This window comes from Ambystoma mexicanum, chromosome 12 (assembly GCF_040938575.1).
Source record: "Ambystoma mexicanum isolate Mex_15411 chromosome 12, UKY_AmexF1_1, whole genome shotgun sequence".
Taxonomy (NCBI): domain Eukaryota; kingdom Metazoa; phylum Chordata; class Amphibia; order Caudata; family Ambystomatidae; genus Ambystoma; species Ambystoma mexicanum.
In genome coordinates, this window is record NC_090936.1 from 445,939,740 (window position 1) to 445,956,683 (window position 16,944).

The window sequence follows — 16,944 nt, forward strand, 5'->3', positions numbered from 1 at the left end:
TTACAATAGGGTGCTGGAGGGGTTACTTAGCATCCCCTTTCTCTAGTTTCTCATGTAACATTTTCATGTTGCCCTTTCTACAATTAATGGCTGGTGGCAGTGGTTTACTTTTTCCTACCATTGTGTGTTTTTACCGCAGGCTGCAATTGCATCTGCAGTAAAATACCCATGGTTGCCCATTTTGTCAAAATGACCCCAGTCTTCTTTTTTCACCATTTCTTGTTGGAAATGTCCTTCTTGTGATTTACTCTGCATGCCAAACCAGGTTTGGTCCCTTTGTTCATTTTGTCTTTGGTGGGATTCATTGTTGAAGCCCACCTCTGGCTCCAGCGTATCTGGCAGGGGCAGGAAGTGAGGGAAGTGCCAGAAACTCCCTGTGCTTAATCCCCTTGGTTACAGGAATGCACCCAAAGGTGATTGGCCGGCTGGCTGTCCCTGAAGGACAGCTACCCTGCTATGTGATTGACAGCTAGGCTGCGAATGAATGGGAGAAACCTGCATAAAAGGCAAGGCTTTTTGCTTGGAAGGCAGAGTCGACCACTGGACGAAGGAATTGGAAGAAGAACTGGTTTGCCCAGTGAAGTCCTGCTGCAGTGCTGAAGCTCTGAATTTGCCTCAAGTAGAGAAGCCCTGCAATGGACGACTTCTCCCCTTGGGTTGGTGGGACCAATCAACCCCAAAGCAAACTCGTCTGAACATCCTCTCTGAGCAGGCTGTATTTCCATTGCTGCTGCAGGAACCGATTGCCAGGGAGAGGAACACCAGAATCGAGTGTCTCGTTTTTAAGTCTGACCCGAGCTACAAGAAGATCCTCCGGACTCCCATGAAGCAGGACTGACCAAGCCTGAGCCACCTCAACAGAGTGCTGGACCCCAGATGCGAGGAAAGTCCATAAAGGTATCCGAGAACCGCAGTGGTGCTATTTGGGAGAGCCGCGAGGTGCTGAAACCGTGGAGTGCCACTGATCTGAAGTTTGCCCATTGCTGCCGTTGACCTTCAATTCGTAGTGCAGGAGTCCCCAGACGTCCTCCATCTTGTCCCCACGACTCGGGCCAGAACACAGGATCTGCAGACCTGCACAGGAACCAGCTGGAACTTACCTGTTTTTGTTGTAGCCTTGCTAGTTCTCAGTTGAGACGTGTCTTGGTTGCTTTGCAGAGTTGCTTGCAGCTTTGCCCCTCACAAGCCTCCCAGCTTGTGGCCCTACAGTAGCCTCCCAGCTTGTGGCCCTACAGTGATTTCATTTTCTACGAAGACTTCGAAAATATTGTGCAAGACTTTTACTTACCTGCAAGAAGTGCTTCAGCTCACCTAGACTTTTGCTCAACTAGCATTGGCTGTCCTGGCTCCCTGAAAGACTCTTCTTATCCTCTTATTTTGTGCTTTAACTATCCCTCAACAAACGTCACACATTAGATAACTTGTGGGGCTGGGAAAGGGTTAATTTACTTTGCATTGGAGGTTTCAAAAGTACTTACCTGCTTAAGAATGTTTGTTAACCGTTGTTTTATTCCCTCGTCTCTCTCTTTTGACACTCAACTCAGTATTGCTCATCTCAGTATATTTGTAATGTCATCTTTGATGTCATGGGTGTTATTCTTAGGAGTGCACGGTGTCGGCGCGTGTTATGGTTGCTTAGATTACCATAACTGGCGAATTTCAGGGGGGTTTCGGTTTTACTTGTAAACATAACGTCCCTTTAACACAGTTTTTTCACTATATATATATATTTCTGAGGCTTGTGGAATCTGCTTAGATCACATGCTGTGGATAGGCTGACATCTAGTGGAAGCTGCGGAGTGTTAGTTTGTTTTTTCGAAACTCGAAAATGGGCGTCGACACAGGGCGTGCCAGTAATACTATCCCTAGTGTGACGTCCACTGTACCCAAGATCCCTCACGCGTCTAGGATCCTCAGATTGTTTTTTTCCGCCATACTGGTCGGAAGCATTTTGCGGAGTCCCCTGGCCTTAGCCATACATTTGCTAAAAATTTAAAAGATTAATCTATTGACATCCTTCCCCACCCCAACGTCGAACTTTGACACTCGACACCGGCTGGAGAAGAAATCGACCGTCGGCTGCTGCACGACGGATTTGGGCCTCGGAAGGCCGCTGGCCTCGGCCCGGGCCTTAGAAGGCCTCTGGCCTCGGCCCTGCAAGTAGGGAGAGTGGGGGGTGGTACATACTCTACACTCTTGGTATATAGGTACACCTTATACATTTCCTACACTTAACTGCCCGCTGCCTCAAGGTGCGTATGGAGGGTACCCCTTTTCAATTCTGCCCCAAGTGCAATCGCAAATACCCTTGGGTCGACAGGCACGCCACGTCCGATTCGGTGTCCTCTGGGCGCTCTCGATCAAGATCGCCGCATGACTCTAGGCAATCATCCACTCTTGCCAAGAGTGCCTCGCTCCCTAGGCTAACAGAAGTTCGATCGTCGGAAGACGAAGACGACTTCCACCCCCAGGCCGCGCTCCAGGAGTCGGAGCCCGCAGTTAAAGCCAGCGAAGCCCCACACTCGAAGGACAGGGACACCACTCCCGATCCTCGACGCCAGGCATCGAAAAACTCCAGAGCCACTAAGGGACAGGGAAAACATTTTTCAACGCACGGGAGGGGGGAAAACAGCAGTAGAAACTACCTGTGCATTCTTCCACACCTGTGAAACACTCCACTCCCCTAAACAGACAGACAAAACCAGGTCTGCTGATAGGTCTACAACCAGCAAAGCTACTCAAGATAAATCCCATAGACTTGCTGAGAGAGTCATTCCCAGTTCCAAAAAATGGTCCAGTGAAGACATAGATAGGGTCATGTCAAGAATGTCTTCTTTGGCTGATTTTTATGATAAAAATCCAGAACATTTCCTCTCGTATGATCCACAAGGGGCCACACCCTCAGGCTCTACTGATCCTATTCCCCCCACCACCCGAGTAAAAAGCCCCGGTTTGAAACTCCGATGAGGTCAGAACCCTTCAAGGTACAACCTTACGCAAGACCATACTCACGGTATCAAGGAGAGGCTTCCTTTGGTGAGGACCAAGAATTTGGTATGATAGAAGAGCAAACCGGGACGGGCTACTATGGGGATGATGAGGACCAGGAAGAAGAAGAGGATGACCCGGAAATATACAGAGTAGATTCCCCGGTAGAGAACGAAGCCCCGGTTACCGACTCCCCGGTCGATAACCAACCCCTCCTAAATGAGGTTCTCGCTCGCGCAGCAGAACATTTCCACATTGACACCCACAGTGTCCAGGAGGAAAGGGACTTCGCAGAAGAGTTAGTGGGAGAAAGGAGGCCTGTTGCCCAGACCATCCCTATCCTTAAGTCCATTCAGCGGAGAATAGATCCGTCCCTGGTGAACCCGAACCTCACCAGAGCAGTCAATCCCAGGGTTGAAAAACTTTTCAGGGCGGCCCAGTCTGACCCTCTCTATATAAGAGGACATCTGAAGCCAGACTCCCTAGTTGTCACCAACACTTGGAAGAGGGCTGGGACACCCTTGTCATCGTCAGAAGCTCCTCCCGACAAGGAGAGCAAAAAACTATACGGTTTCGGCAGGAAAGTAGCCTCAACGTCCGCCTATCAAGCAAGGATTGCTAACTCCACCACCCTGTTGGCCAGCTACAACTCCCATCATTGGGAAGAAGTCGCGGCACTCGTAGCCTCTGCTCCTGAACCTTTAAAGGGCCAGTTAGCTCGGATTTCCGCAGAGGGTAGAGCCGTGTCTGGTTGCATTTTGAAAGCAACCTTCGACACCGCGGACAACGCAGGCAGATTGATAGCGGAGGGCACTGTTATCAAAAGACATGCGTGGTTACGGCAGTCTGGTTTTAAGGCAGAAACCCAGGCATCATTGTTGGACAAACCGGTGGAAACCGATCTGTTTGGTAAGGCGGTCGAAGACGCACTGAAAAATGCCAAGGACGAATACGAGACACTCAAGTCCCTTGGCCTGTTAACCAATAAACCCCCTAACCAGAGAGGGAATAGTAATTTTCGTCGCCCACGCGGCCAAAATTCCCAGAGAGGATCTAACTATTCCCAGGGGCAGGGTACACAGTGGAACAACAACCAACAGTCTACCCAGGGTTACGGCAGGGGTAATAGGAGAGGTCGTGGTAAAGGCAGAGGCAGCCCCAGCAAGGGAGGCGGCACGCCTCCACCAAAGCAGTGACGCTCAGTTCAGGGTCCCTTCTCACGCAACCCCAGTAGGGGGACGCATTTCCAACTTCACCCAGGCTTGGGAAGGGATCACATTGGACAGGTGGGTGCTGTCAACAGTATCCACATGATATTGTATAGAGCTACTGCAGCGTCCCCGGAACCATCCTCCACGACAAAGAGTACACTCCTTAGAACATCAGAAGATTCTCCTCGAGGAGATTGCCATTCTGCTACAAAAGGACGCGATAGAACTCGTCCCGGGACACCAGGTAAACAAGGGTATTTATTCAACTTACTTCCTTGTGCCAAAGAAAGACTTGACAATGCGCCCAGTATTGGACTTGCGGCCTGCCAACAAGTATGTCGAGCCCCAAAAATTTCGGATGACCACGCTACAAGAGGTAATCCCCCTCCTAAAAAAGGGGGATTACATGGCAACCTTGGATATGAAAGATGCTTATTTTCATATTTCCATGTTCCCAGCGCACAGAAAGTACTTGCGCTTCAAGGTGGACAGTCGACACTACCAATTCAAGGTACTGCCCTTCGGGATAGCTTCAGCACCAAGGGTATTCACCAAGGTACTGGCGGTGGCGGCTGCACACCTACGCAGGGAAGCAATGCCGGTGTACCCTTATCTGGACGACTGGCTCATAACTGGGGAAACCCCAGGAATTTGCAGGACAAACATTCAAAGGACTATCGACCTCCTCCACGAGTTAGGCTTCTCAATCAACGAGAAGAAGTCAAGCCTGGTGCCAAGCACCTCAAAACAATTCCTAGGAGCAATCCTGGATACCCAAGAGGGGTTGACCTTTCCTTCAGAAGAAAGAATTCGGAATATACTACTGCAAATTCCGCATTATCAGTCCGGTCAACAAATAACGGTACGCAAAGCAATGCGTTTACTGGGCATGATGGCGTCATGTATTTACCTGGTCCCCCACGCGCGCCTGCGCATGCGTCCTATGCAGGAATGGTTGGCGAAACAGTGGTCTCAGGCAAGTGGTCAGTGGGACGATCTAGTGGTCGTTTCGCCAACACTGGTACAAAGCCTTCACTGGTGGACAAGAGAGAATCTCGCACAGGGGAAACCCTTTTACGATCCCGAAGTACAGGCAGTAGTCACTACAGATGCATGTCTGACGGGGTGGAGAGCTCACTATCTCCACCACACAGCTCAGGGTCTCTGGTCTCACTCAGTGGCCAAGAACCACATCAACCTGCTAGAGCTTCTGGCAGTATTCTGAGCGCTTCAGGCGTTCGAGCCCCACCTACTAAACCTGTCAGTGCAAATCCGGACAGACAGCACAACCGCCATGTTCTACCTGAACAAGCAAGGAGGGACTTGCTCGCCAAATCTGTCCAAGCTTGCCCAGAAAATCTGGATATGGGCACTCAGATGGAACATCTTCCTGTCATCACAACATGTTCCAGGGGAGCTCAATTCCCTAGCGGATGCTCTGAGCAGAGACTCCCTCCCAGAGGAACACGAATGGGTTCTACACAGAGAGGTCGTAGAAGATATCTTCTCTCAGTGGGGTTTCCCCACTATAGACTTATTCGCCACAAGCGAAAACAGACAATGCCCAGGATTTGCATCCAGGTTCCCCCAACCAGACTCCCAGGGGAATGCCCTGTGTATGAACTGGTCAGGGATGTTTGCGTACGCTTTTCCATTAACTTCTCTCATCAGGAAAGTGGTGAACAAGATGAACAGGGAATCGATGACGCTCGTCCTAGTTGCTCCCATGTGGGCAAGACAACCGTTGTTCCCACACCTACGCAGGATGGCGGTGTGCGAGACCATCAAACTTCCAGCCTGGTACAACCTACTGTCCCAGCACCAAGGTCAAACAGTGCACCAGCAACCCAACTCAATGAACCTGGCAGCATGGCTCCTGAGGTCATAGAGTTTGGACATCTCAATTTGCCACAGAGGTGTATGGACATCCTAAAGGAATCTAGGAAACCAAACACAAGGCACTGTTACTTTGACAAGTGGAAGAGGTTCGTTATCTGGTGCCAGAGTAGACAAATCAACCCGGTTGATTGCACTCCTTCCACTATTGTTACATACATGCTCCACCTGCTAGATGCAGGATTGGTTTTTAACTCACTGAAAGTACACCTGGCAGCCCTGTCGGCTTACACCACTTCCCATAGCAAGGTTTCGTGGTGGAAAGTACCAGTAGTTAAAGCCTTCATGGAAGGAGTAAAGAGACTTCACCCTCCTATTTCAAACCCACCACCAGGGTGGGACCTTAATCTGGTGCTAGCTAAGCTCATGGGGCCCCCCTTTCGAACCCATGCATAAAAGCAGTCTCAAACACCTGACTTATAAAACGGCCTTCTTAGTAACTATTACTTCTATAAGAAGGGTCAGTGAAATTCAGGCTCTGTCAGTGCAGGATCCCTTCTTTACTGTCCATAAAGACAAACTGGTTTTACGCACACACCCTAGGTTCTCACCTAAATTTATATCAAAATTCCATGTAAACCAGTCCATCGAGCTTCCGGCTTTCTTTCAGGACCCGCAAAGCTCGGCTGAGGTGAAACTACACACCCTAGATGTGCGTAAGGCGGTCCTCTACTATGTAAATAAAACCAGACCGCTAAGAAAAACAGATCAACTGTTTCTCTCCGTAGCTACAGGCAGAGAGGGGGATCGCGTCTCTAAAGGTGCCATCTCGAAGTGGATTAGTAACTGTATCCAGCTGTGTTACTCACTCTCTGAAAGAACTATGCCTTTCACGCCAAGAGCCCACTCTACTAGAGGCATTGGGGCCACTCTGGCTTTCATTGCAAATGTACCCCTTGACACCATTTGCAAAGCAGCTGCTTGGAGCTCTATTCACACTTTTACTCAGCATTTCTGCATTGACACCCATTCCAAGGCAGATACACAAGTGGGACAAGCGGTTCTAAGACACCTATTTGCTCATGACCCTTCTCACATCCCACCTCCTTCTTCAGGTACTGCTCGCTAATCTATGCACAGCATGTGATCTAAGCAGATTCCACAAGCCTCAGAAGGGATACATTACTCACCGTAATCGTATTTCTGATGCTTGTATCTGCTTAGATTCACATGCGACCCACCCTTCCTCCCCTCTGAGAGAAGGCGCATGATTGCTTGTAGTCTTACCTTTCTGTCTATCTGCTTGGATTATCTGTACTCACGCTACTCCTCATGCTACCTCATGTCAGAAAAAATACAATCTGATGATCCTAGACGCGTGAGGGATCTTGGGTACAGTGGACGTCACACTAGGGATAGTATTACTGGCACGCCCTGTATCGACGGCCATTTTCGAGTTTCGAAAAACAAACTAATACTCCGCAGCTTCCACTAGATGTCGGCCTATGCACAGCATGTGAATCTAAGCAGATACAAGCATCAGAAATACGATTACGGTGAGTAATTATCATATATATATATATATATATATATATATATATATATATATATATATATATATATATACTCTGTTTTGTCAGCTCTGCTATCATGTGACTCAGTTAGGTTATTGGTTTTCTTTCAAAGTCAAATAAAAGAGACAGTATCATTCCATCACTCCATGCACTTGATGTGTGCATAGCAGTTATATTCTAACCAGACCAAACACAAGCCCTGTGCAAAACCACCCATTTCTTTGTGTCTCTTGCAACAGAAAAGGAGGAGTGCCCAGTCACTAAATCCATCACTGTAGGGTGGATTGGGTGCTTTATTCAACTCTACTACACATTGGTGCACAAATACCTCTTCCTTACACTCATAAAGCTCACTCAACAAGAAGTACCGGTCCACCTAAGCTTTCATTACAATTGCCTCAGTTGAAATTTGCAAAGCAGTGATGTGGAGTTTAGTGTTTGCAGTCACAGAGCACTTTTGTATAGACACTCCAGCAAGAGGCAGACATGCAAGTTGGACAAGCTATCCTAAAGCATTTATTTTCTACTGTTCCATCTGCTCACCCACCACCTTCTGGTACTGCTACCTAGTCTATGCAAAGCATCTGTGTCGGAACAGAATCATAAGTCTTAAGTCTAACATTACTTACACAGTAAAAGTCTTTCTGTGGCTTGTAACACTTTATATGCCCACCCAGCCTCCTCATGGGAACCTATACAAGTAAGATTTGGATAGTATGTCAGAAACGACTTTGTCAACACCGTTTTTACTTTGGAAGTAAAAAACGTTTACCACTCTGGTCCAACAACTTGCTAGCTTTGGGGACGAAGTGCATTTTAGGAAAATGAAATGACAAGATGCTGTTCGGTGGAAAATGTGGGAATTCTCCAAATCTTTCAAGCTGGTATTTGAAAAGCAATGCCTGCTGATTTGGGGACACTTGTTACTCATATTATTTCATCATTACAATGGTGCAAGAAGAAAATGTATGTCTGCTATCGTGGTTATTTTCTGACAAGCGATGAGACATCTAACAATTTATGACCTTTATAACTGTGTATAACTCTGCTTCTGGAGGCCACAACTTGAAATGTCTGTGTATCATAAGGCTTAGGGCAGAACCTGACCAATCTGTCTAATGGTTAAAGTTGTTAACATTGTCAATTTATCGCATACCAAACAAATTTTGAAGTGAAGGGAGAGGCTTTGGACGTTTTGCGTTTTGAAAAATCATAACCGTGCCACAATGAATACCCAGGTAATTTGAACTGCTTGTAAAGCCTTATTAGTATATTTCTTTAGAAAATTTCACTATAACATGTTTTATTTCTTTCAACATTTAAATGTTGGGTGGGAGGGGAGTAACCTGAAACCCTCTTGTACCTGATTGGGCCAGTTCAATTGAATTGTCAGATTATTGAAGCAACACTATCCCTCAGACACCACTGGGTCACCACCCAGTAACTTCTAATCATAAGTGGATTATGATAAATGTGCAACAGGGGAGTGTAGGATAAACGAGTTTGCAATAGATACCTGCCTGTAACGCAAGTACTCATCTTCCAAAAGGATCTCTTGAAACCTGTATGTATATTTTGCACCCTACATTTGTCAGCTGCATGTTTAATAACTACTCCGAGGACATCATTTGGTGCAGTGTGAAACATGCAAGAAACTTCTGGGAAAATGGGCAGGCTCCCATGAACAAAATGTTTTAAATAAAGGTCTGACTTATCCAAGTTCTCATCGCCCAATGGCAGTATTCTTACTAGTTGATGATAACATATTGTCTAATGGACTAGGAATGCCTGAGTTACCAATGGTATCTTAATTTTTTCTGAGCAATTTCTGAAGTCCCTATCCACTCACGTGTATTCCTTTTTTGTTATGTTTCAGGCCCACAGACAGACAAAGGTAAGCAAGAGAGCTGTGAGCTGTGCTGTTACCATTTTCATAGTTGCTAGCACTCTATCTCCAATTGGTTTCTCTATGACTTTTATGCTACTTCTTTGAAGATGAAACTTGGTATCTGACCTTTGTCAAGATGGTACTGTTTGCTTTCTTTTCCACTTGTTCTCTTCACTTCACATTAGGCTGTCCAAAAAAAGATAGTTCTGACTTTTGGTGTTCCAGTAAAAAAGCTTTGTATTGCTAAGAAAGGCTTACTTTGAATCAACAGAAGGAGGCCCCGTTTGTCTTCTGAACTAGGCCTGCTGGATTTGTCTTTCAAACCATGTACAACAACCACTGATAAGGAAGAGGGGTAAAATAATTAAACTGGTTCTTGCTCTGGGAGGCATGATATATCGTGCGGACAGAGGCATTGCAGTATCCTGGATTTGTACCCGGTGCTGCTATGTGTGTTTTTCAAATTAAACCTACCATTTTATGCAGCTAGAAGGAAAGGGAACAAATGATTAATGCTGCAGCTGTTTTCCATGCACTTGTAGACAGTATGGCTTGTCACATCGGCAGAGACCATTGGGAATGCTTAAAGCTACATGGCAAAAAGTAGATGGGCCTCTCCCTGATGCATATATAAAATATATATTCTGTATTCAAAATTAATGTATCCTTCTAAAGGCTTTGGTAGGCTTTGGTCACGTTGTAGTTTGGTGCCGATGGTTTTGGAAACTCCTTTCGAGGGCAGGAGTAGGCTAGGATTCTTCCCATGAAATGTTGTTTTTACCCACTTAATAGTAGAGGTGGGGGAGCCAAAGAATTCAGGGGGGAAGAAATGAGCCAGTGCGAAACCATCGGGCCTCACTTGGCTCTAAGAGTCAAACATTAGCTGAGCCAGAAAAAGATCCTTCTGTGGCCTTCGGTCTCCCCACCCTCAAGCGCAAAACCCATAACCATCATTCTGCCTCCCTCAACTCCGACAACAAAAAGCCAATACCTGGCATCCTCCTTCTTGCTCCCCACAACAGAAACGGGTATCTGATGTCCTGTCTACCCTACCCATAACAGGAAACCTGTTCCTGGCATTCCAAATTTGGAAGTTGCGCAGTGAAATTAAATGTTTTGTTTGCGATCACGCCTTTCTGTAAGATGGGATTTAAGTCAAGTCTGCACACGATCAGGAATGGAAATCTACGCATAGTAGAATGCAAAATTATGTCACCCCAACCAATGCCCTGTGTTTTGCAACTGTACTTTCAAGACTTAAAGGCACACACAAAGAAAGCTGTTTGAAAGGGTCAGCTACTTATAGTCATTGTGTGACAAAGACTTGGAGCTCGTTATTGTGCACATCTGCTAGCAGGCTTACACCATAAGGGGCCTATTGCCAGTCTCTAAGCAGGCACAAGTCTGAGCAAAAAGCCCCACCCACATGGTGAGAGAGTGAGATGTGTGGCAGGTGGAAAGCCTCATGTCTAGGTAAGCATTCCCTGTGCCCAAGACAAGCGTGGCCTCCCACTGCCCCATTCACAAACTGGGTAGTACATGGAAACCCTATGGTCACTGTGCTTGTCGACCGGGGTAAGAGTGCGAGAAATTGTGCAGTAGAGGTAGATACCCCAGGCATGCCCTCTTGCACACACAGCATTTGTAGTACATCATCTATTTCACTTTTCTTTTTAGGAGAGAAATATGGCTGCTAAATGGCAGGGTAGTGAGCAAGTTGAGGAACACTTCATCTCATTGTGTGCACTATATAAATGATAGTGTAGTGCACACCTTACATAATTCCTTCTAAGTGATCCCATTTGTGGCCGCTAAAGGAACTAACACCTGTTTAAGTCGAGAGATTTTCGCAGGATTGCATAAATTGGTCAAGTGTTGCAGCCAGGTTTTGTGGTTGCCCAATTTGCAATTTTATTGTTCAGACCACACATGCTACAATCTTTTTGTTTTGCTCCAACATGCATTCCTGGCAAAAGATAACCTAGTTCTCTGTGCTGGTCGATGATTGCATCACTTTAATTTACTATGTGAATGTAATAGAATGAGGTGATGCTTGACTTGGCTTGTCTTCAGTTGGACTGTCCTTCCTTTCTTTCATAAAGGTACTTGAGATGAGCCAGAGCGAGGCATTTGGCTCTAGCCAGACTTGAGCTGGCACTGGCTCCCCCACCTCTAATTAATAAGGCGTTATATCCCCCGGCTTGTTGTAAATGTTTATGGTATCTTTTCTGAGATAATGTCTACATAATTTTCTTATGGTTGCAAATACTATGTTCTCCTTTTTCTATTCAACCTTTGCTTAAGTAGCTTTAGCTTTGAGAACAATATCTGTGCAGTATGACACTTTGGATCTGGGCCTGGAGGGTTTTGTCGAGCAACCTACCTGAAGGGGAGGAAGTAGTGGGGGGGGGGGGGGTCTGGTGGCGGGTTGGGGAAGGAACCTCTAATTAAGCAGCTATTGCCACATAAGCAACACCCAGTCAATGCCTTGTCTGGTCCGGTCAGTGCGACATTTATTATTGGGGCATAATGAGATCTGATAGAGAGGCATTCTGCAAATCAGTGGAAATGTGGTGAATAACTACTTCATTTTTGACTGCATACCACAAATGGCAGAAAATATCTGATCTGTACACAATTTAGAAATTCATTCTGCACGTTCAGAGTTGAAACGGAAGGGAGATGGCTTCCATAAAGTTCCCAGAACAAATGTTGCAGCATGTCAAGTATGACTACTATCTACTGTAGTTGAGTCCTCTGAAACCAAATTGCCTTTAATGTTAAGTGGGTTTCCGTGACAGTGAATGGATGTATCCCACACTAAGCAACTCCAGTACTATCAAAGGTCCACAGCATGTTATTTTCAATTTCACATAAGTAGGTCAAGATGTTTTACTTTGCTAACAAAAACTGCTGCAGGTTTAGTCAATGGAATTCAATGAACGACATGGTTTGAATGACATGCCCACTCTGAGCTTTGCTTGGTGGGAGTTACGGAATTGTTGATTTCATATATCAGTAGCCACATTCCTAATATTTACGCATGCAAATTTAACTAGTGTACTATCAAACCCCATTATTAAAATAATACTTATAACTTCATTATGAGGGGTAACATGTTAGGTGTTCTTTTCATTACTTACTTTGTATCCCCTTTCAATCTTTTTTTTCTGATTATATGTTATGCGAGTTTTTTTAATGTGTCATTCTTGTGTTTCACAGAACCTATAAATTCCAGCAAAAACTTGAAGAACCCAAAAGTTTGGATTGTATATTCTGCTGACCATGCTCTCTACGTGGATGTGGTGGTGAAATTTGCAGACTTCTTGAGGACCAAGTGTGCTGCAGATGTGGTACTAGACCGGCTGCAGACATTGGAGATTGAAAAGGTGGGCTTCCTGCCCTGGCTCACCAGACAAAAGCAGGAGATTGAAGAACAATCTGGTAAAATTATCCTGCTGTGCTCCCGTGGAGCCCAAGCCAAGTGGCAGGCCATGATGGACAAGCCCAGAGTCTCCCTCAGGCAGGACCTCATGCACCCATCCGGGGACCTCTTCACTGCTGCCCTCAACTTGATCATGCACGATTTTCAGTTCCCAGCGAATTTCGGCAAATATATAATTGCTTATGTTGGTGATATCAGCATGGAGGAGGATATACCAGAACCATTCAAAGCTACCTCGAGGTACAAGCTAATGGACAAATTTGAAGATGTCTTCTTCCGAATTCATGACCTGGAGCAGTATGAGCCAGGACAGATGTTCACCGTGGAGGAGATCACTGCACACGATTACACCCAGAATGCCAGTGGTCAATGTCTTCAAGCTGCCATATGTAAATTCAAAAAATGGCAGGAAGTGCACCCCGATTGGTTTTTGAAAGAATGCTCTGAAGGTTATTATGATTATGGCGAGGAGGCGGACATGGATTTTAATGTCCCAAGTGATCCTCTTCTAAGAGAAGGGGCGACAATAAGATTTCAGCCAGCTTATAAAATGCCGAAAGACTCTGGCTGTCTGTTTGCCGAGCTGCAGCTGCAAGAGCCTTCATTGGTATTAACACAAATAGAACCACTGCCTCAGTGTTCCAATGAGTATCCTGCTCAACAGACTATAGTATACATCTCAGATGTGGGGGTGGATGATTTAGGGCAGAGGCAAGAACCTGGTTTCTCTGGGGAATGTGTGAAAACAGCTAGGCAGCAGCTACCATGCATGCCCGATTGGCTAGATGGTCTGCCATTCCCTCAAGCAAGATCAGACATAAGGAGTGATCTGCTTTCCAACAATGACCTAAGGCAACAGACAGTGGGTGGAAGCCAAGACAGCCAGCATTGGTCATTGCCAGGTGCCGATGACCTCTCAGATGAACAAAAGAGGAATCTGGAACACTTAAAACATTTCCAACAGTACATCGCTCTTTCTGGACAATTTCCCCTGGAAGGGGAACAGCAACAGTTAGTGGAAAATTCCCCTGAAAAGGCCTTTGACGAGCGAAGGCAGACTCTGTGTTCTGATCAGGGATACAGCTCAAGGACCGCCTCCCCTCCCTTGGAACCATCTGGAGAGGATGTGGGATCTGTGGGTTGGAAGTCTGAGACCAGTGATCCAGGCATCTCGGCACAAGATCTGGAACTGGTCAAGAAAATACAGTCGCAACTTTTCATCCAGTCATCTGGCTGGGGGATTATGGGACCTATTTAATCAATTTCTGCAGAAACATTTCTTAAAACTTTTGTTTCAGGCATTTTGTTTAGCATAGATTATTGGGAAATGTAATTTTCCCCCATGAAATGCTATCTACAGTCAAAACAATTCCCTCCTTGTTTGAGACCTTTTATTCATGCATTCTTATAATACTAAATACGAGCCGTTGGTGTCTTAAACATGCTGCCACTTTACGGAATTCAGAGTTGTAAGAGTGACGTCTTCAGTTGCACAATGAACCGGTACAGAAGGTGCAATCATTTCACCTCTCTTCGTGGCGGGCTGATGTCCTACTTCACCTCAAAATGCAGGAAAGGGCAGGTGCAGTTCCACCTCATTGTAGGACACAGTTGTTTTTTTTTAGTTTCTCCCATTTCTCAGATTCCAGGTGTGTTTTAGGCAACCCTGTTTTAAGGCTATTTTTTATAACAGTTTACAGATGGAACAGGGAACAGATTTTGCGGATAACTCAAACCATTATAGCATCATCAGAGCATTAATTCCTTTTGACATTTTAAAGTTGGCTAATGATGAATTCGGAAAAATGGCATAGGTTTTCAACCAGATGTTCTCTTATTGTATGATTCAATTTATTTTTACAATGTTACCAACGTTTGCAGTAAAAATTCACATTTATTGTAATCTAATGTGGTTTATTTCATTTCACTTTGCGCAAAAATGATCTTTGTCCCCACTACTTTAAATTGAGTACATCTGTACTTGCCAACTTTACCTTATAATGCATTTATTAGGGGCAATAAATAATGTAACGTCTTCCATTTGTAGCCGTTATAATGTACCAACAATGTTTTTTTCATGTAGTCTTAGTTTCCAAATATACCTTTTATTTTTATATAGTCACAAAGACAAAACAGGCTTGTGCCTGAGTCCCGCTTTCTCCACTTTAACTCTGGCATCTGTGATCTCTGGAGGAAATTCTCCTTACTGCCTTCCACTTCAACTCTGTGCTTGGTAGACCCACCCTGGTTGAAAGAGTTGTCACTACAAACCCCTTTCATCTGTCATCAAATCATCTCACTACATGTGAAGATTAGTCTCCTCTGGTGTTGTAAGATCCAGCTCATCAACGATGTGCTCGTTTTGTTATAAACTTCCTCTAACTTGAGAAGTTACATGGGACACTGAATTGGACTTTATTTCTGCTCCTTTCTGTTGAGCATAGATTGTAAATCGTGGAACATATGCAGCTATATATTTGGTTTAGAGGACACATGATCTATCTTAGATTACATCTTCATGGACAAGACCTTGTTTTCTAAATGTTTAGAGCTACTTCTTGGAGTGACCATTGCATTTTGCGATGCTCATTTGGGCTTGCAGTTGGATGACTGCAAGAACACTTATACTCATAATGTTTCTTTTCATCAGGATGGAAACAGAATTGTCTGGAACTTAGGCACCATTAAGAGATTAATTGACAGGATGAATGATGTTTTAGATACTATGGATTTTCAGCATAAATTAGGTCTGTTTACTGTTGATAACATCGAACAAGTGTTGATGTATAACTTGGACCTTGCCTTACCTGTGAGTTCCAAGAAGCAAAGGGTTAGCTGCCTAAATAAATTGAATTCTCATGCTAATGACTTGTCTACTGTGAATAAGAAGAGAGAAGTGAGAGCTGCCATCCGGTCCCTTTTAAAAGCTCAATATGAGTATTGCGGTGGAAAAGAAGGCAATTGCAATGATTTAAATAAAAGCTACAAGAATTGGGTAAAGCGGCAAAGAGCTCACCTCCAACAGGTTGCAGAAAACTAAAAATGTAGTTACATTTTTGGAATTTGGTTAAGCAGTGAAGCACGGGGCATAAGGGAGCACAAATGACAATGCCGACTCCCTTCCAATGAGCCTCTTAGAGGATTGGGAAACTAACCAATGTGTAATAAACCTTACACCTCAGGTTATTTACAATACCATTCTTGGGGCCAGTCAATCAAGGCTCCCGGCTCAAATAACCTATATATAATAAGCTTTTTAAGGGGATCAATTTTCTCTTTTGTTTTTTTCTAATATAGAGAAAATGGGTAGCTACCCACCTTTGTAGAAAATGTCTTATATTGTCCCCATATACAAGTTTGACCCCTGCTCAGACCCCAAAGGTTACCAACCCCATAGCCATCCTCGATGCAGACATTAAAATCTAGGTATCGGTTCTTTTAAATAGGATCTGGGCGCAGAAAGTTTGTCGTTTGAGCAAATGTCAAACTGGGTTTAGGAAACCACATGGGACCAGCCTTAATGGTTTTGTACTGAAGTGCTGCCAAGACTATAAAACCATTCATGTAGCAAAGATCAATCTTACCTCGACGTTTGATTTAGTCAGTAGAAACCTCCTATGGTAGAAGCTTTATGAATGGGGAATGCCCATTGAGCGCTTGAAGCTCATTATTCAGTTACTTGAGTGAACAGTCGTGAAGGTCAGGCTAAATAAGAATGGCACTGTGTCCCGTAAGATTTCCATTGAGAATGGTTTAAAACAGGGGTGTATTCTTGCCCTGTCTTTTTAATCTATATGTAGCAGACGTGGGGGAAGCAATTGAGAATGCTGCTTTTATTTCACCCAAAATAGTATATCTAAGGATGATTTGGTTGGCATACGCCAACAATTTCTTGCTGTTGGATTGTACGGCAGTGGGATTACGGTGCCTGTTGTCTGACTTTTGAAGGTTATGTGATTTCGAATTTTTAAAAATAAATTCTAGGAAAACAAACATACTAAC

General features: G+C 44.9%; 1 protein-coding gene across 2 annotated transcripts in view; it reads left to right on the plus strand.

Moving 5' to 3' along the window:
* IL17RA (interleukin 17 receptor A) overlaps positions 1–14,978 on the plus strand; it is a 395,542-nt gene extending 380,564 nt beyond the window's left edge. For both annotated transcript variants that reach the window (XM_069628649.1, XM_069628650.1), the window contains 2 exons: positions 9,486–9,503; positions 12,720–14,978. In XM_069628649.1, the coding sequence (XP_069484750.1) occupies positions 9,486–9,503; positions 12,720–14,200 (1,499 nt within the window). In that variant the 3' untranslated portion in view covers positions 14,201–14,978. The remainder of the gene's footprint in view (positions 1–9,485; positions 9,504–12,719) is intronic.
* The last annotated feature ends 1,966 nt before the right edge of the window (positions 14,979–16,944 follow it).